This window comes from Miniopterus schreibersii (assembly GCF_964146895.1).
Source record: "Miniopterus schreibersii genome assembly, chromosome: X".
Taxonomy (NCBI): Eukaryota; Metazoa; Chordata; class Mammalia; order Chiroptera; family Miniopteridae; genus Miniopterus; species Miniopterus schreibersii.
The window spans coordinates 60,652,699-60,674,021 of NC_138104.1; the positions used below are offsets into that span (position 1 = coordinate 60,652,699).

Genomic DNA, 21,323 nt, shown 5'->3' on the forward strand with positions numbered 1-21,323 from the left:
GACTGGCTTATTTCACTTCTCCAGGTCCCAACATGCTGTCTCATAGGGTAAGGGATCCTTCTTTTTTTTTTTTTTTTTAAATTGACATATATATATATATATATATATATATATTTAATATATCTTTATTAATTTCAGAGAGAGGAAAGGAAAGGGAGAGAGAGAGAGAGAGAGAGAAATATCAATGATGAGAGAGTCATTGATCGAGCCCACAACCCGGGCATGTGCCCTGACCGGGAATCGAACCTGGATCGCCTGGATCCCAGGTCAACGCTCAACCGCTGAGCCACGCCCGGCCGGGCAGGGATCCTTCTTTTTTACAGCTGCATAGTATTCAATAGTATAAATGTCCAAGAAGATGCTTGATATGATTTCAGTCTTCTTGAACTTGTAGAGATTTGTTTTGTGTCCTAACATGTAGTCTATCTTTGAGAATGTCTCATGTGCACTTGGGGAGAATGCATATTCTGCAGCTGTAAATGTCAGCTAAATCCATCTGATCTAGTGTGTCACTGTTTCCTTGTTGATTTTTTGACTGGAAGATCTATCCAGTAAAGTCCTCCAGAAGTTTTATTTTTTCAGCCTGAGCTAGTCTTTTGTTCTGCGGTGGGTCTCTTGTCAACAGCATATATTCAGGTCATGTTTTCTTATCCACTCAGCTACCCTCTGTACTTTGATTGGAGCATTTAATTCACTTATATTTAAAGTTCTTATTGATAGGTACTTACCTATTACTATTTTATTTCTTTATGCTTATGTATCTTGTGCTCTCTATTTCAACCTCTTATTACACCAGTCCCTTTAACATTTCTTGCAGTGCTGATTTGGTGGTGATAAACTCCTTTAGTCTTTTTTTGTCTGGGAAGCTTTTTATTTCACCATCTTTTTTTTTTAATCCTCACCTGAGAATATTTTTTCCATTGGTTTTCAGAGAGAGGGAGAGAGAAACATCAATGTGAGAGAGATACATTGACTAGTGGCCTCCCACATGAGCCCTGACCAGGACCAAGAATTGAGCCCTCAACTAAGGTACTTGCACTTGGCCGGAATTAAACCTGGGACTCTTCAGTCTGCAGGCTGATGCTCTAACCATTAACCCAAAATGACCAGAGCTCACCATCTATTTTGAATGATAGCCTTGCTGGATAGAGTAGTCTAGGTTTCAGATCCTTGTTTTGCATTACCTTGAATACTTTATGCCATTTTTTTTTTTTGGCCTGTAGAGTTTCCGATGAGAAATCAGCTGACATCCTTATGGGAGCTCCTTTGTAGGTAACAGATTGCTTTTCTCTTGCTGCCTTTAAGATTCTCTCCTTTTCTTGAATTTTTGGCATTTTAATTATGATGTGTCTGGGCGTGGGCCTCTTTGGGCTCTTCTTGCTTGGGACTCTCTGTGCCTCCTGAACTTGTGTGACTTTTTTCTTCATCCGGTTAAGGAAGTTTTCTGCCATTATTTCTTCAAACAGGTTCTCTAACTCTTGTTTACTTTCTATATCTCCTGGTGCTTCTATGATGCGAATATTTTTATGTTTCATTTTGTCCCACGGTTCCCTTAAACTGTCCTGTTTTTAAATTGTTTTTTCTTTTTTGTTCTCTGATTGAGTGATTTTCTTTCTACCCTGTCTTCTAATTTGCTGATTCAGTCCTCAGGTTCCCCTAATCTGCTGTTTATTCCTTCCAATGCTTTTTTATTTCTACTATGTCATTCTTAATTTCCTTCATAGTTTCCGTATCTTTTTTTGTGATGTTGAGCATCCTTATAATCAGTATTCTGAACTCTGTATCTGATAAATTGTTTATCTCCATTTCATTTATCTCTTCTTCTGAATAATTCTTCATTTGGGGCTTGATTTTTTTGTTTTCCCCTTTTGGCTGCCTGTTTGGGTTTATTTCTATCTATTAGGTAGTTCTGCTAGGTCTCCCAGTGTATTGGATGGTCTCTGGTGCAGGCCAATGTCAGACGCTAGTTGTGACTGGCCTTCATTACCCTGTTTGAAGTTTTCAGCACTCCACAGTTTGTGGTTGCCTCTGCTGGTACTAGGAATGTTTGAATTGGACCTTTTTTTGTTCTTATGCACACATATTGTTACTCTGCTTCAAATGTTGACTGGAAATGGGATGCAACTCTAATGAAGGGTACCAAATGGGATTTCCAGAACTTTCATCCCTGCTTCTGTGTGGGCCTGTTACTTATTCATGACTCCAAAGCTCTCTTTACTTTCCAGTCTGCTAATTGCCAAAGCACCTTTCAGTGCACTTCCAATGAATTCATCTTGTGCTAAAGCACAGAACTTGTTCCTGTTCTGTCCGAACTGAGCTGATATACCAGACTGGCAAGTGCTTATGAGCAAAACTGTCCTGCAGTCTCTTTCTTTTCTTTTTATACATATGTGACTTCCCAAATCCTGGACTTGAAACTTTATTTCTTAGACAGTAAGCTCATTTAGGCTCTTTCTCTCCTGCTCAGAGGTGCCTACTGCTAAGCTCAAGACAGAAGCAGTAGATGCCACTTTCATATCCTCCTAGTGAATAAGAGCAAGCCCTCCTTTTAGTTTTTCTTCCCCTCTTCCCTTTTCATTGATTGGCTGCTTGTAAAACTTCAGTTGTGTCACAGATTTAGCAGTTTTACTATTGGATTCCTTATGGAATGGAAAGAGGAAATTGGTTCTCTATTATGAAGGAAGAGTAGGTGGAAGTAATTATTTGAATTTCCCTTAATTGGAGTTGGAAATGACTTCTTGTCAGTTCTCTGACTTAGTTCCTATTACTAGCTTTTGTTCTAGAAAGGCAAATTATTTAAATAAATGAGACAATGATAATATCTTAAAAAGCCACTGTGTATTGAATGTCTGCTGTGTGCCAGACTCTGAATACTTTCCATCATGTGCCTCATTTACTCTCCCAGCTGCACTGTGAGTTATGATTAGCCAAATTTGAAGATGGAGGAATTCACTCTTTTTTAGATTATGGTACTTACCACTGCTCCCCTTATTATTTCAGCATATCAACTTCCATTAGAGTTATACTTTCCCAAACACTATTCATCCTTTCCCTGTCAGATGGTTGTGGTAAGAGTAAAGAGTGCTAACTCTTGAGTCTCAAGAACTGGTTTTAAATTCTAGCTCTGTAGCCTAGTAGCTTTTTGTTTAGTATTTATTTTTATTTTATATTTATTTATTTATTTTAATCCTCACCTGTGGATATATTTTTTATTGATTTTAGAGAGAGGCAGGGAGAGTGAGAGAAAGAAACATCAATGTGAGAGAGAAACATGTATCATTTGGTTGCCTCCCACATATGACCTGATTGGGGATCGAACCCACAACCTGGGTATGTGCCCTGACTGGGAATCAAACCTGCCACCTTTCAGTGCACAGAACATCGCTCCAACTAAGAGACACTGGCCATGGCAGCCTAGTGCCTTTTTGATCTTGAGTAAATTACGTTTTGCTCAGTATCATTTTCTTTCTTAGAAAAATGGCAAGGCTGTTAATGTGGTCCATAAACATTTATTGAGCACTGACTTTTTACTAGGTACTAAATATATAAAGATAAATAAGACACTGCCCATGTTCTTGAGGAGTTTTCAGTCACGTAGGAGAATCAGACATAAAAACATAAAACTTTAATATAATGTGGAAAACATATAGTGGGCAATGTATGGGATTTGATAAGGGTTTTGGGGGAAATTGAAGCTAAACTGCAAGTTGTAGAACAAGAGTTTAGCCAGGCAAATAATATACATAGTCATTTCAGGTGTAGGAAACAGTAAATGCAAAGTTATGGCATCATGATAAAGCATGATATATGTGTGAAATAAGAGCAATTTTGCACTGACGAGGATGGCTTCAGCTGAACCTGGAGTGGTGGACAAGGCCTAGGCCCCTGAGCAGTGATGCCACTGAATGTGAGGGAGTTCATAGTTTAAAGTGGGAGGGCGACTACATAATGCTTTTATTAATCATTCACATCTTGAGTGACTATAACAATTATTGATATTCTAAGTGTTGGCACAGGGAAGGCAGATTGGATGATGAATTTTGAGTTGAGTTTTTATATTGCAGGAGTAGCAAAAGAATAGGCTTTTGGGGATTGAGTGTGACAATGAGAGAAAAGTATTTGATGATCAGCTATGTGGGCCAGTTTAGATGGTGCAGTGCTTAGGCACAGACCTGGCACTTGGGCAATTTTTCTGAAATTGAGATAGCAAGGTGGGCAGTATTATTCCCATTTAATAGACTTTGAAGTTAAGATTCAGAAAGTGAAAATGATTTGCCCTGGGTCATATAGCTAGTAAATGTCTTAACTGAGACAGGATCCCAGGTTTTAAGCTTCCTAGTTTATTGCCATTTTCATTATACCAACTTGGGTGACTTTGGGTAAGCCATTTTACCTCTCTGAGCTTCCTCCAAGGGTTGTTATGAAGAAAGTTGTTTATTAATACCTAGTAGGTGATTAATAAATGCTACTTCTCTTACCATATAACATTGTCTCTGTTGAGATAATAGAGGGGAACTGAACAGTGTGGAACTCGGGAATTTTAGTCTGTGGACAAAGTGGATTTCTTTTTTTTTTTTTTCCTTTAAATATATCTTTATTAATTTCAGAGAGAGAAAGGGAAAGGGAGAGAGAGAGAGAGATAGAAACATCAATGATGAGAGTGTCATTGATCGGCTGCTTTCTGCACGCCCCCCACTGGGGATTGAGCCCACAACTTGGGCATGTGCCTTGACAGGGAATCGAACCTCGATCTCCTTGATCATAGGTCAATGCTCAACCTCTGAGCCACGCCGGCTGGGTGACAAAGTGGGTTTCAATAGCCTTGTTAAGTGCCCATAAGACTAAGGTGGACCAAACTACCCTACACATATGAAATACCAAATGCCACCTTGGCTAATACACATATTGGCTTATTTTTCCTACTCCTGCCCTATCTTTGGAGACCTTGCTTTTGGAAGCCCTCAAGAGTCTAGAGTTGGAGAAATGTTTGCCTTCCCCTCCTTCATCAGCCACTTTAATGGAAGGAGGGTTGCAGAAAGACACTTACTCATACCGATCTCCCTACCTAGACATCTAATGAAAATTCTATTGTGGATACCTAATGTGATTTGGGGCAGCCTATTTCTCCTACACTCCCCTTACATGATGTGAAATGAGCTTCCTACTTAATCTAGTGCACTTGGTAAAGAGTAATGGCCTACCCTGAATATAATTGTCTCTTTGTCTCAGCTATTTGTTGATTTTTGGAACAGGGACAAACCATCTGCCACTTTGCTACAACTACCATTTGAAGGAACAAAGGTTCTCAGTGAGGCTATGCATTGCTCCTGCTGCCTGGCAGATGCCTTCCAAGTGACATTAAGGACACTGCAGGAGGTAGAAAAAGCTTTTGTGCATTTTTTCAAATTGACTATTAATTTTTCTCTTTTATCAGGGTCCCTTGGACTTAACCCTGAAGTACTGCGTGAGAAGGAAGACAGAGTCTATTGACAAGAGGTTCTGTTTTGATATAGAAACTAATGAAAGGTAAGCTGTGCTGATGTGAATTGGCAGTGTCCCATGCATCAGATGCTGAGCCTGAGTAGGACTTTTCCTCTATCATATCTTGTTGATGAAAATGAGAAAATCTATCCCAGCTGGTGTGGCTTAGCAGTTGAGCATCAACCTATAGGATCCAGGAGATCAAGGTTTGATTCCCGGTCAGGGAGATGCCCAGGTTGCAGGCTCAATCAACGGTAGGGGGCGTGCAGGAGGCAGCCGATCAGTGATTCTCTCATCATTGATGTTTCTATTTCTCTTTCCCTCTCCCTTCCTCTCTCTGAAATCAGTCAAGATATATTTTTAAAAAAAGAAAAGAAAATGAGCAAATCTAGCCCATCCGTCATGGCTCAGTGGTCGAGTGTTGACCTATGAACCAGGCAGTCATAGTTCAATTCCCAGTCAGGGCACACTCCCGGGTTGTGGGCTCTATCTTGGCAGGGGGCGTGCAGAAGGCAGCCGATCAATGACTCTATCTCATCATTGATGTTTTTCTCCCTTCCTTTCTCTGAAATAATAATAATAAAAAAAAATTTTAAAGAGCAAATATATTCCTGACATTGTTGTCTTGGCTCTTCCGGCTGCCCTTCACAGGGATCCATGTTAGACCTGGCCCTGAGCTGGTTCTTTCTATGCAAACTTCAGTCAGCTTCACCTCACCTGCTCTAAGCAGAGAGTCATTCCTAGGATTTAATTTGCTATCAGATATGCAAAAGGTCAGCATTTGATGATGTTGCAAAATGGACAAGATAACAAAACTCATTCTTTTAAAAATCTCCTAATATAACATATAAGAACAAGTGAATTGGAACACATTTTTAAAGGAGCTAGATGTGTGGGATGGTTGTAGTGGTACTGAGGAGTCTTTTTTCCCCCCACTTGGTACAATTATCATACAGACAGACTTTCCCTACTTTGCAGATATTGATGTAAAGTGGAAATAGTTTGATTATCAACTTTCTGATTTCAGCCAAGGCTTACAAACTTTGGACTTGGTTGCACTTGTTTCTCTCCAATGCTCTCTTTTTTTTTTTCTTACCTGGGGACATTTTGTCAGAGGGGAATTAAACCTTTAAATTTTAAACTGAGAGCATTTGGAATGACTTTGAATAAATGCATGTTATGTAGGTGGGAAGTTTATCTAAATCTCAGTGAATAAATCGGCTTCTATATTTTATTTCAATCTGTTGTTACTATGTATTTAATACTGAGTAATAGAATAGAATTTAACAAAAAGATCAGATTACTAGAAAGGAACTTAGAGGTTCAATTACAATATCATGTGAATTGTATGACTGGAATCATAAAGATTAGTCTGAGAGATGAGGGCTTTTTAATATTTTTGATCTGGAAATAAATAACTACAGGTCAGTTTCCCCATTTTAATTTTCTGTTTGTGAATCTATATGATTTTTTTGGTTAAAAATGGATGGTCCCAATCAAAGATGACTCTGATAGTAAACGTAGTTACTGGTAACCATGAATCTGTCACTCATGTTCACCAAAGCTACCGGCCTAGTAGGAAGGGGGAAATGACTTTGCTATGGCTTTCCTTTCATGAATCTTTGCTGTCTCTGGCTTTGCAGCATGAATGTGCTTAAAAGAAATAAAAGTTTTCTGCCTTTAGTTTCACTCTGATTATCTTTTTAGCTTAAATTTGCAAGCTATATGTTTGCAGATAATATTCCCATGGACTCAAAGCAGTTGCAAATAATTTGGATCTGAGGTTAGGAGCTGAGAGCAATTCATATTTATGTATCTTGCACTTAATGCTATGCATGGCTCATGGTAGATAATAAATTTGGTATTCATTTTTAATCTATTTTTTCCTGTCCTGGAATGCTAAGGATTTCTTACCCAGGAGTTAAAGTTTTGATGTGTCTGTGAATTTAGTTACCACATATTGGTTACTTTTAAAAACATTCCCTGATTTAATTCCCTTCCTCATTTTACAGGTAAGGAGATTGAGACTTGAATATGCTTAACTGACTTGCCAAATCACATAGTGGCAAGGCTGGGCTCACAACCTGGTCTGTAGGTTTCCAAAGCCCATGTTCTTTTTAACTTAATTCCATTGTCTGTTGTAAGCAAAATATCTGTGCTGTGAAATAGAAGGTCAAAAATAACATTGAATGGATGCTGAGGCACTTCTGCACATGTGGCATTTTCTGAGGAATGTGACATCTGTTTTCCTGTCTAGTCATTCTGCTCTAAGGAACAGAGTTGGACTGTCTAGCAGGCAGCAGGCACCTGTACTCATGTTTCCTGCAGCACAGAGAAAAGGAGGCTTTGCGTCCTTTTTTTTCTATTTCAGGAATAGAGGATAACATTTTCTTAGTATTCCTACAAGTATTTGAAGCCACAGGCTCATAATCCATCAGAGCTTGAATGGCAATAATAGCAGCAGCAGCAACACGAATGCTGACATTTGCTGAATACTTCCTATGTGCCAAGCAGTATTCTCAGCCCTTTAAGTGATAATATCATTTAGTCCTCATCACAGTCATGTGAGGTAGGGGATATTATTGTCCTAATTTTACAAACGAAGACAAGGAGACAGAGAGAAGGTAAGCAAGCCAGATTTCATAGCTGGAAAATGGTAGAGCCAGTATCTAAATCCAGGCATTCTACTCTCCAAGCTCACACTCTTAATTGCTACACTCTTCTGCAAAATATGCTGTGTATGCCTTTTTGTTCCAGAAGGGTCATTGAGACCTCAGGGAGGCCAAAGGATTTGTCTTAGGTTATAATAGAAGACCCTGGACTAGAAGTCAGCACTCTTTCTACTTTGTCATTCTGTTCTTAAACAATATTGTTTTTTGAATTTGACTTTCTGTAGTACTTAAGAATCTCCAAATGCTTCCTGAATAGTCACTTATTTATTCTTTCAGCTTCTCTGTAAGGTGAAGGAAGGACACACCACACACTGGCTTTTTGATTTCTCAGATAGGGAAGCTCAGTTCCAGAATGGTTTTAATATCACATCTGGTCCTCAGTTTCTGCTTTTCTGTCTGTTGCCCATTTGCTTGTTCACCTTCTTCCTAGCTGCAGGATTCAGCTGCATAGCTGCTTTTACAAAGATTTCTAGACTTTCTAGCCCCATAAGATATATCTGAAAGGTTGGGTGTTTCTAAGAGGAAAGATAACATGAAAAAATCCAGTATCCAAAGCCAAGTCTTGGTTTTCAGTTGATTCTTTTTTTTTTTTTTTAATTGATTTCAGAGAGGAAGGGAGAAGGAGATAGAAACATTGATGAAAGAGAAACATCAATCAGCTACCTCCTGCATGCTCCATATTGGGGATTGAGCCCACAGTCCAGCCATGTTCCCTGAAAGGGAATCAAACCAGTGACCTCTTGGTGCACAGGTCAACATTTAAGCACTGAGTCACGCAGGCCAGGCTCAATTGATTCTTGCTAAAGGATGATTTAAGAGCTTTCTTTTTTAAGGAGTACTTTAATGAAGTAAGAGAAGGGCAGGTAAAATAGGAATCCCATGATATCAGAACTGGAAAGGACCTCCCAGCTTGTGTGTTTCAACACCCTTATGAATAATGAAACAGGCCCAGAGAGGCCCAGTGACTTTTTCAAGGTCTCTCGTCATTGTTCTTATCATTTTATGACTGAGAGAGTTCTCATCTTATAGGAGGAGTGAGAGGAACAAGCTTCTCATAATGGCACAGTGAGGCAGAGAATGCAAGGAGACTTTATGCTTGCAATACTATGGTCAATCCCGTTTCCAGTTTGGTTTTTGAAGGTCTAAAAAGACAGTACACAGTTTAGAAACTTGGGATATCTCTGGGTATCGGTAGCCTGCAAGTAAATAGAATAATATTGGGGTTGAGGCCCTCTTCCATGCAGAAGAGGCCCTATAATTTAGTGATTAAGAAAGAACATGGCTGCAAGGCCAGAATTACTAAACTGAAATCCTGGTCCACTATATTTTATCCAATATGTGAATTTAGGTAACTTCTCTATACCTCAGGTACTGCTTCTGTAAAATAGGATTTTTTAAAACTATAGTACCTGCTTTATAGGCTTCCTGGGTAGATTAAATAAATTAATACCTATAAAGTACTTAGAACAGAACCTGGTACCTAGTGAGCATTTAATTCTTAGTTGTTATTATTAGTCATAAGATTGCTTAAGTCAGCCAAAAGGCCTTGTCACTGGGGCTGAGTCACTATGCATGTTGTTGAGTTCTTTCCATCTGGAAATGCTCCTGGATATCCTAGGTGGTGGAAGTAGCAAAGCCTTTTTCCTGAAGATGAATGTGCCCATGATAAACATGCTAACCCCTAGAGCCCAGACCAAACCGCTGGCTTCTGAGAGAGGCAGAGAGAACCTCAGTTTGGCTCAAGCAGTAGAAGGCCAATTTAAGTGTGTATTATGGCGAGATATTTGGCATCTCCTATTTCCTTGCCCCATCCTAGCATGATGCTGCTAAGATACTATCTCCCTCAGGGTTCCCAAAGTTACTGCTCTCTAAATGTTCTGTTATTTTCTGAGTAAAACAGATTTTGAACATTTTGAGTTCTGTGTGCCTGTGCCTACTCAGTGTGACACCTCCCTGGGCTGAAAGGGACCTTAGATCACAAGACTCCATTCTCTCAGATGAGTTTTCTGCTTTCAACTTCTCATTTTTCTTTCCTCAGGCCAGGAGCCATCACTCTGCAGGCCCTTTCAGAAGCTAATAGAAGGCTATGGATGGAGGCCATGGATGGGAAAGAGCCTGTAAGTTACCTCAGACACTAGTGATACCTCTGCAGCATAGCCCAGCGTGTGAGTGCCCTCTAGTGGTTCAAATGGGTCTAGTACAGTTAAAGGGTAATACAGATCCATCTGACTCAAAATTTTTAGAGCCAGAAGGAATTTTGTTGATTCACCATCTCTTGTTTAACAAGTTAGACAACTTAACAACAAATCTATGTTTCTCTTTCTCCCCTCCCCTCCTCTCCCTCCCTCCCCCTCTCTCAAATCCATAAATTAAAAACAAACAAACAAGTAAGACAACATGAATTCTAGGGAGGGTGAAGAACTTCTCTAGGACCACCCTCATCAAAGCTGGGCCTAGAATCCAGGGCCCGTAGTTTCTTGCCCCAGTTTTACATTATGCAGCTGTGCCTACAAGATATTCTTAAAGAAAACTAAGCCTTTTTTCATTTTCTACAATTAATATGTGTTCTTATAGATGGATTTAAAATAATTGGCATGGCTGTGAACAAGCATTTATTAAGATTTTATTCAAAATTGTTTCACTGCCCCTTATTATACCCTCAAGTCAGTTTATTACCTTTAAGGGTACAGCTAGTAGAGGAGATGGCATTGACATCCTGTATCCCAAGATGCACTACTATTTAGAAGACTGTTGCACAGGAGGACAGGCAATAACTTAAAAGGGTTAATGATTCTATAAAGACCAATATGAACAGTAAGAAATAATTGAAAAGCATTTTCTCTCTTCAGTATCTTCCCAGTAGGTTTGTTCTAATGGCATATGAAATAATATCAGCTTTATAGTGTTGAAATATGAAAGGCCTAGATTTGGATCATGATTCTGCCATTCAGTGGTTGTATAACCCTGAGCACGTTAATTCAATCTCTCTGAGACTCAGTTTTCTTCTCTTCAGTAAAATAGCTTTAATATCTTTTCTACCCACTTCACAGGGTTGATAGAATGAAATGAACATCAAATGAAAATTAGTCTGTCAACCATAATGTGATATATTAGTTTTAGGTGCTTTTAAATAGTATGAAGTATGGATGCAAAGCCACTGAGAGTCAACAGTATTTGGATATAGTCTAATCTCCTTGTTTATTCCCCTTACTAGGAGGGGAAATATATTCCAGGGTTTTCTTTCTGTCTGTACTCAGTGCCCTGGTATCTAAACTGTAGTGCATAGATCCCAGATTGCATTTATAGCAACAAGAAGATAGCCATAAATGAGAAGTGGTGGTGTGAGGAGTGCCATCCAGAAAGTAGTCAAGGACCTGTCCTCTCCCTCCCCTCCCAGAAATTGGAGCTTAACTATTTCATGTCTTTGATATTTCTCTAGGAGGCTGCTAGGAGGCTTAGCAAGGAATTTTACTCCTCAGTCCCTCTCCTGAAATTGTTCTTTCTTTAGGTTTTAAACATCAAAGGATACAGAAGGGTTTTAGTGTGGAGAATAATGTTAGAATATGGGCCTACTGAATGTGGACCTTACCAGCTTGATTATGGCAGACTTATTACAAATATCTTGTTTATCAAAGTGGCATCAAGGGCTGGCCAGCACAGAAACCTCTCTAAAATCACTCAAATACTCATGGGTATACATGCATATAACAACAAAAAAATATTTTAGAAGGAAAGATTGTTAAAACAGACTCTAACAGATGACATATAGAGGGCTTATTTCCTGCAGCTGAGCTCACATTGCTAATGTCTTTGCTGCTTTACTTAACACCCCAATCTATTAATCTTACACATGTTTTGGGTGCCTTTGCTTAAAGTGTCAAAGAAGATTGGGGCTTGAAGGAACGTCTACCCAATCTTGATAATTTTAGACATATGAATTTTGAAGTCTAGAGAATGAAAATACATGCCCTAGATTTCATAATGAGGTGAAAGACAGAGCCAGGACTAAACTTGAAGAGTCAAGTATCTCCTCTTTGGTCTCTTCATAGCTATCACAATGTATACTTCAAGATAATGCAGAGAAATCTTGGTCAGTGCATGGATCTCTTTCAGCTGGACACTTGCCTTTCCACAGAGAAACACCTATTAACTTGTCTTGGGGGTCAGGGAGGTTGATATTGGGAACATTTACATTTTACCATCAATGCCTATTTCCCAGGTATGCATGAGAAATCCATTTTCTTTCTCTCATGCTCTCTTGCTCCATCAGAAAAACCCTCCAAGCTTTACCTAAGTAAATGTCTAAGAGGCCTATAACTTCAGTTGCAGTGAGCAGTGTAAAATCCAGTGTAATCTTCAGGGATTGTTATTTCAACTGTTTCCTAGGGACCTGGGCAAAGGTGATTATGTTTAGCCCACTTTTCCTTCTCGTTAAAGCCTTTGAGTTGTTAATGGTTTTGATTTAATATTATTTGCCATACTTACATATAGTGATTCACAACAGCCACTGCTCTTTCTGTTTCTCTTCTTTTGTAGATCTACCACAGCCCCATAACGAAACAGGAAGAAAGTGAGTCAAATTTCTGATCTACTGACATTATAAACTGCCATGTACTATGTCTTAATCATAATAAATGTTGTCATCAATGATAAGTAAAATTGATGCAAGTGTGTTTATGGATGCCTCTGTGTGGAATGAAATTTATACGTATTTTGAAAAAAATGCGTCTCTTGAGGATGTCACTTTATCTTAGCTTATGGTGGGAGTAGCAGTAATAATATAAAGAAACATCATATCCTTCTTGTTTTGGACACATGATAGAAATTGTGTGCATATCCAACCTAGCATTTCACATTTGATGTTGCTCGTGCCTAAAGCAGACATAATACAGGGGGCTAACTGAAAGCATTTTGTGTTATCAAGAGTGAAAACTCTAACCCCTCCACTCAGGTAGAGGACCTTTCCATTTAAGGGTGATTGGAGATTACCAAACAAACCCCTAGTTTCCTCACTGCAGTCTCTTAGCATGATAATTGAATGATTGGTAGGTGAAGCTTGTGCACATCAAGATCTAACTCTGCTTTTGTTTGCTTGAAACAGTGGAGTTGAATGAAGTGGGCTTCAAGTTTGTTAGAAAGTGCATCAATGTCATTGAGACCAAAGGTAAGATAATGAACCATAGCCTTGGCAGTGTTTGAATGCAACCAGTCTAAATTTATTTTGGGGCAATTTCTTGAAAGTAGCAATGATGTCATCTATTGTTCATGAACCATTTCAGGAATAAACACTGTTTATAAACATTGAACACTAGACACAATTTGTATAATTTCAGTGAATTCCAAACCAGTGGAATCCAAACATATTTGGAAAATTTGTGACTTTCTGCTTTGAAAGAAAAAGAGCTTCAAATGGCTTATAAAGTATTCTTAAATACTACCTGGTACTCCTAAAGTAGTATTATGATGGTAGTCCTAAATACACAAGAGTTTAGTTTCTGCCATGATACATATTGGTTTAAAAATTGATGGGTGCAAAGCTGAATTCAGACAAGTGTGGAATAAGCATTTTTCCAGGTTGATGATACTCTCTAGTTTCTCTCTGACAATATTTAGACTATCGGCCAGTGTACTGTATGAGCAGTCTATTTTTTTCTTTGAAATGTTGCTTCAGTCCTCTCCATGCACAAAATGGCCTTTTGTTTTACATCTGCCATACTCCAGCCCTCTCTTCCTTTTTATCACTGCTCAGGAACATCCTGAAGGTTGATATTGCTTCTTTTTCACTTAGATCCTAGCTCCTTTCCAAAATGGTAGCACCATCCTCAGTCTTCTGCTGCTAAGCATATTATTCTATTTACTATAGAGTGTGTTCACTTCTGTTCAGATTAATGAAGTCTTGGTACAACCCAAATGAAAGTATGAAGAGAATATAATTTGAAGAGATGCTTCAGGACTGTTCCCCTACTGCAGGGGAGGGCTGGAGAGCTTGGAGAGAATAGGGTAATCCTTTCCTGTTTGAACTGACTCCAGTGTGTAAGTACTTACTTTCTCTATGAAAGCTCTAGCTATATAAACAAAATTGACTTGATTTTCTTTCCATAGGGATCAAGACAGAGGGATTGTACCGTACTGTGGGCAGCAATATTCAGGTTCAGAGGCTACTGAATGCATTTTTTGGTAACAATTTTAATTTCATAATCCTTATTTGGAGTCGCTTATATATTAGGTAATGTGATTGTGAGAAAAAGGAGACAGTACTAAAGAAGGTTGTAGAATTAAATATATATATATATTTAAAGGTAAAATGTACACATATTTACCTACCCTGGGTCACAGACAGTCTTGCCTTGGAAGAAATGGCAAGCATCTCCCCTTCGTCACGTACTATTTACTCCTCAAACCCTTTGCAATTGGCTTCTTCCCCAACCTCTCCACTGTAACTACTCCAACCAAGCTTAGAAAGTATGTTATGTTTGGATTCCATTCTCTTCCTTTTTTTGTGTATCTACTACAGGTTTTTGGTTTGTGGTTACCATGAGATTCATAGATAGCAACCTATGTATATAGCAGTTTATTTTATGTTGATTGCTGCTTAAGTCCAACCACATTCTGAAAGCACCACATTTTACTCCTGTCCCATGTTTTATGTTTTTGATGTGATATTTTACATCTTTTTGTATGTGTGTCTTTTAACTAATTTTTGTAGATATAGGTAATTTTTTACTACTTTTGTCTATTACTCTTCATACTAGCTTTATAAGTGATTGATCCACTACCTTTAATGTATGTTGGCCTTTACTAGGGAGATTTTCTCTGTCATGAATTTTCTCATTTATAGTTTTGGCCTTTTTTGCTTAAAGAATTCCCTTTAACATTTCTTGTAATGTTGGTTTAGAGGTGCAGAACTCCTCTAGCTTATGCTTGTCCGGGAAACTCTATCTTTCAATCAATTCTGAATGACAGCCTTGCCAGATATAGTAGCCTTGGATGTAAGTTTTTTGTTTTTTTTTTCCTTTCACAACATAGAATATATTCTGCTATTCTCTGTGGCCTGCAAAATTTCTACTGAAAAATTGGCTTTTTCTCTTACAGGAGTTACTTTGTATGTCACTGGTCATTTTTCTCTTTCCCTTTTTAAGATTCTCTCTATATCTTTAACTTTTTAAAACTTTTTGATTGAATTTATTGGGGTGACATTGGTTAATAAAATTATATAGGTTTCAGATGTACAATTCTATAATACATCATCTGTTTATTGTATTGTGTGTTCAACCTTCCAAGTCAAGTCTTCTATCACCATTTATCCCCCCTTACCCTCTTCTACATCTCCCACCCCTCTTTCCCTCTGGTAATCACCATAGAGTAAACCCTCATTTTGTGGACCTCAACTTAATTGACTTTGGATTTAATGGACAAAATTTCCTATCCATATGTCATATGTAAAAATTAATACCTTGTTAATTTTAAAATACTTTTAAACAAGATTTGCTTATAATTAAGTTAACTGGTTATTCATTGTTATTAATTCACTGTTATTTTTAACAAATTTTAGTGAATAGGCCATATGTTGGAAAAAACACTACAGTAATTTCACTGACATAAATAAATATTGCATATCTATAACTATAGCCTACATACTTGAATCCAAGTCAGCGCTCTTAAACAATGTTCAGTGAATGATTAGCACGTGGTCATATTGCATCTCACAGTAATTGGTTCTGTTGTCGTGTGCCAGCCAATGTTCCCACATGCACTAAACCAATGCCCGGTCATGGGCATTTATTTACTTGGGTGACTGGTAAATGCATGCACTTACTAGACCCATTCAGTATAAATTTAAAATTACAGTAATACATATAGAAAGCTTTTATGTGAAATTAAACTTTTCATACGTACTTAATTTTAATTACACAAATGTGTCTACATAAGTAAAAACAGATAAATTTGTCAATTTTTTAACATACACATTTAGTAAACCTACTTTATTATATAATGGAATTTTGGCTTTAACAGACAACTCCCTCTCCTGAATTAATCCGTTATATGGAGGTTTTACTGTACTGTTGTTGTTTTTTCCTTAATCTTTTCACTTTTTTCACCCAGCCTTATAACTCCTATTTCCTGTGACAGCTTTTAGTCTGTTCTCTTTATCTATGAATCTGTTTTTATTTTGTTTGTTAGTTTATTTTGTTCATTAGATGCCAGATATAAGTGAGATCATATGGTATTTGTCTTTTTCTGGCTGGATTATTTCACTTAGCATAATACTCTTCAGGTCCATCCATGCTGTCGCAAAGATAAGATTTCCTTCTTTTTTATGGCTGTGTAGTATTCCGCTGTGTAAATGTATCACAAGTTTTTTTATCCTCTCATCTGATAAATACATGATATATCTTTAAGTTTTGACATCTAAATTATGATGTGTTTTGTTGTGTGTCTTTTTGGGTTCATTTTGTTTGGGAATTTCTGTGCTTCCTGAACTTGGATGTCTCCTTCACAAGGTTAGGGACGTGTTCAGATTTTATTATTTATTTATTTCCTAAATATGTTTTTATTGGTTTTACAGAGCGAAAGGAAGTGGGAGAGAGAGAGAAAAACATTGATGAGAGAGAAACATTGATTGCCTACCTCCTGCACACCCCCTACTGGGGACTGAGCCCACAACCCGGGCATGTATCTTGACCAGAAATTGAACTTGTGACCTCTTGGTGCATGGGATGACACTCAATCAACTGAGCAACACCATCCAGAGCAGCTTTTATTTCTTTAAATAGGTTTTCCATCCCTTTCTCTCTTCCTCCTAGGATCCCTATAATGTGAATGTTAGTAAACCTGATGTCCCAGATGTGCCTTAAACTAACCCCATTAAAAAATTTTTGTTGTTTCTGTTTGCTGTTCTGATTGGATGATTTCCACTGGATATTCTTTTTGCACCATCTAATCTGCTGTTAATTCACACTAGTGTAATTTTCATTTCAGTTATTGTATTCTTCAGTCTCGTTTGATCCTTTTCTATATTTTCTTTTTGTTGAAATTCTCACTGTGTTCATCTGTTCTTCTTTGGTGAATTTGGTGAACACCTTTATAATCATGACTTTGAACTCTTTATCTGATAGGTTGAATATCTCTGTTTTGTTTAGTTATTTTTCTGAGGTTTTGTCATGAACTTACATTTGGAACATATTCCTTTATCTCTTCATTTTGTCTAACTCCGTTTGTTTCTATGCATTAGGTAGATCAGCTACATTTTCAGTTCTTGAAAGAGTGGCCTTATATAGAAAGTGTCCTGTGGTACCCAGTGGCACATTCTCCCCTATTCACCAGAGCCAGGTGTTCTAGGGGTTTCCCTTGTGTGGGTTGTGTCCACTCATCTGTTGTAGTCTGGTGTGATTTCTGGGGTGTGCTGGTGGAAAGTATTTGGCCCCAGGTCAGCTGATTGTGAGACTCAGCCTTGACACTTGGCAACATGCAGGTGGGCAGGGCAGGTCCCTGGCCTAGCTGTCTGTGAGGTTCGGCTGTGACTGCTGTGGGTGCACTGTTGGGTGGGGTTGGCTTCTGGCCTGGTTGTCCACAAGGCCCAGCCACAACTGCTACCCGTGTTCTGCTGGATGAGGCTGTCCCCCACCCTGGCTACCTGTGAGGTCTGGCTGTGGTTTCTTTGGGAACAGTTGTGTGCAAGTCAGAACCCTGGTCTGGCTTGCTGCTGGGTTTTACCACAACGGCTTCTGGCACACTTATATGAGCAACTGGCCTTCACTGCTACTGCCTGGAAGGCTTGACCTTGGCTACTGAGAGTGCACTGTTGTATGGGGCCTTGCTCTTGAATTGGGAGCCACTTTGGAGGGGCACTGATACCATCTGGGGCCGCCTGCTTGGTGTGGTGGGGCAGGACCTGTTTTGAAGGGCACTGATTCTATCTGAGCCCACCGTTAAACTTTGACAGGGTTTCAGTAGTTTTTGAAGGACACAGTGCCTGCTGAATCTACATGCTGGGTGTAGGGTTGGAGATGCTTTGGGTGGGTTCTGGTGTAGGCTGAGGGTGCCTCTTTTTGGTGGTAGAGTGGAAACCACTTTGGAGGGGTGCCAGTTGGAGCTGTCAGGTTGGGTGGGTGGGACCTCCAAAACGCCCACTGTGGGGTGAACAGTGTTACCAAGATTAATTGAGAATGTAAAAAATTGCACCCACCAGCACGAGGCCAGCTAGGTGGAAGGAGAATTTTAAAAATGGTATCTACAAGCACTTCCATCCTCATAGAAAATTTCAACAGATACCTGATCTTCCAGCTCTTGTCCTAAGATTGGTCAATGTATCTCCTTCACATATGACCCAGGCAGTTTTCAGACTGGTGCCTCTGTGATGGGACTCATTGTGAGTGTGTTTGTATATGAGCTCTTTGAGAGACAAGTCGGTTTCCTATAGTCCTTCAGCTCTCCCAAACGTAAACTCCACTGTTTTTTATAGCTAGATATTATGAAGACTGCTTTTCTTGATGTGGGTGTGCTGGCTTGGGGACCCTATGTAGGGCTCAGATCCCATGCTCCTCAGGGTGGACCTCTGCAGTTGTGATATCCCTACCACTTGTGGTTCATCGCACTCTGAGTGTAGGCCCTAACTAGACAATGACTCTGCCCCTCTTACCGATCTCGATGTGGCTTTTTCTTTATATTATTAGTTATAGAAAAATATGTCCTGCTAGTCTTCGGGTAGTCCCTAGTGATAGTTCTGTAAGTAGTTGCAGTTTCGCTGTGTTGTCGGAGGAGGTGAGCTCAGGATCATCCTACTCCTCCATCCTGACCCTGATTTCCTGTCTGTCCTTTCACTTGATCAAGGAAAGAGTAGACATTCTTTATTCTTCGAATGATATAAGTTCATTTCTCATTTGGTCACCATTTGTTTGTTAAGGAGCAGCTGAACCATCTGTTGAGACTTGGTATTTGGGAAACCAGTTGTGAGGATTTCTGGGTGTTGAACTAATAGCACCCTGAGTGGCACAAAGAACAGCAACTCCATGCATAAATGTTCCCCATATATGATCTGTTGTGTTGATTTTTTTGAAGTTTTTTCTCTCCACTTTTTAAAATTAAATTTATTGTGGCGACAATGGTTAATATGACCATATAGGTTTCAGGTGTGGGTTTCTATGTTATAAGATCTGTATATTGCTCTGTGTGCCCACCACCCAAAGTCATATCTTCTCCTGTCACCGTGTATTAAGACCCCCTTCACTCCCCACCCCTCACCCTCTTTCCCCTGCAACCACCACACTGCTATTTGTGTCCACAAGTTTCAGTTTTATATCCCACATATGAGTGAAATCATATGGTTCTTAGCATTTCCTAACTAACTTATTTCACTTAGCATAATATTCTCAAGACCTATTCATGTTGTTACAAATGGCAATATTTCATGCTTTCTTATGACTGAGTAGTATTCCATTGTTTACATGTGTCATATCTTTATCCAGTCCTCCATTGCAGCACACTTTGGTTGTTTCCATGTCTTGGCCACTGTGAATAATGCTGCAATGAACATAGGGGTGCATATATCTTTTCAAATACATGTGTTTGAGTTTTTCAGGTATATACCCAGGAGAAGGATTGCTGGGTTATATGGTAGCTCCATTCTTAATATTTTGAGGAATCACCAGACTGCTTTCCATAATGGTTGTACCAGTCTACATTCCCACCAGCAGTGAATGAGGATTCCTTTTTCTCCACAACCTCTCTAATACTTGTTATTCCTTATCTTGTTGATAATAGCCGCTTTCACAGGTGTGAGGTTGTATCACATTGTAGTTTTGATTTGTATTTCCCTAATTGCTAATGAGGTTGAACATCCTTTTATATCTATTGGCTGTTCGTATGTCTTCTTGGGAGAGGCGTCTGTTCAGGACCTCTGCCCACCTTTTGATTGGGTTGTTTGTTTGTTTGGTGTTGAGTGTTAATGAGTCCTTTCTTTATATATTTTGGAAAATAAACCTTTGTCAGAGCTAATGTTTGCAAATATCATTTCCCATCTGGTTGGCTGCTTCTTTGTTTGGTTGTCAGTTTTTATTGCTGTTCAGAAGCTTTTTAGTTTCATATAGTGCCATTCATTTATTTTTGCCTTTACTTCCATTGCTTTTGGGGTCAAGATCATAAAATATTCTCTACAACCAAGGTCCATAAGTTTGGTAACTATGCTTTCTTCTATGTAACTTATTTTTTTGGAGTCTCATATTTAGGTCTTTGATCCATTTTCAGTTAATTTTTGTACATGGGAACAAACTGTAATCATCTCATTCCTTTGCATGTGGCTTTCCAGTTTTCCTAGCACCATTTACTGAAGAGACTATCTTTACTCCACTGTGTTTCTGACTCCTTTGTCAAAAATTATCTGTCCATATACATGTGGATTTTTTTAATCTGGGCTCTCTATTCTGTTCCACTGATTTGTGTCTCGTTCTGTGCTAATACCATACTGTTTTGATTATATTAGTTCTGTAGTACAATTTGAACTCATTGTGATACCTTCAACTTCGTTCTTTTTTCTCTGGATTGCTTTAGCTATTTGGAGTCTTTTGTGGTTCCTTACAAATCTGATGATTTCTTGTTCTATTTTTTAAAAAAATGGCATTGGGATTTTGATGGGAATTGCATTAAATCTATATATTGCTTTGGGTAATATGGCCTTTTAACTATGTTGATTCTTCCAAACCATGAACACGGGATATTTTCCCATTTTGTTGTGTCTTTTACAATTTCTTTTAAGAATGCTTTTTAATTTTCAGTATATAGGTCTTTCACATTCTTTTCTAAAATGTTTTTATTGATTTCAGAGAGAGGAAGAGAAGAAGAGAGAGATGGAAACATCAATGATGAGTCATTGATCAGCTGCCTCCTGCATGCCCCCTACTGGGGATCCAGCCTACAACCGGGCATGTGCCCTGACCAGGAATCAAACCCTGATCTCCTAGTTCATAGGTCGATGCTCAACCACTGAGCCACACCAGCTGGGCCAGTCTTTCACATTCTTTGCTAAGTTTATTCTTAGGTATTTTATTCTTTTGGTTGCAATTACAAAAGGAATTGTTATTTTCATTTCTTTTTCTGAAGTTTTGTTGTTAGTATACGGGAAGGCAATGGATTTTTGTACATTGATTTTGTATCCTGCAATTTTACTGTGTTTAT

At 38.7% G+C, this 21,323-nt stretch overlaps 1 protein-coding gene across 2 annotated transcripts in view; it reads left to right on the top strand.

The window, feature by feature from the left end:
- The window catches only part of OPHN1 (oligophrenin 1), a 507,398-nt gene that overhangs the window by 315,049 nt on the left and 171,026 nt on the right, over positions 1-21,323 (top strand). For both annotated transcript variants that reach the window (XR_013997964.1, XM_081125000.1), the window contains exons 11-15: positions 5,435-5,526; positions 10,192-10,270; positions 12,690-12,723; positions 13,255-13,317; positions 14,256-14,330. Coding sequence is in view for 1 of the 2 variants with exons in the window: in XM_081125000.1 (XP_080981126.1) it covers positions 5,435-5,526; positions 10,192-10,270; positions 12,690-12,723; positions 13,255-13,317; positions 14,256-14,330 (343 nt within the window). In the remaining variant the exon portion in view is untranslated. The remainder of the gene's footprint in view (positions 1-5,434; positions 5,527-10,191; positions 10,271-12,689; positions 12,724-13,254; positions 13,318-14,255; positions 14,331-21,323) is intronic.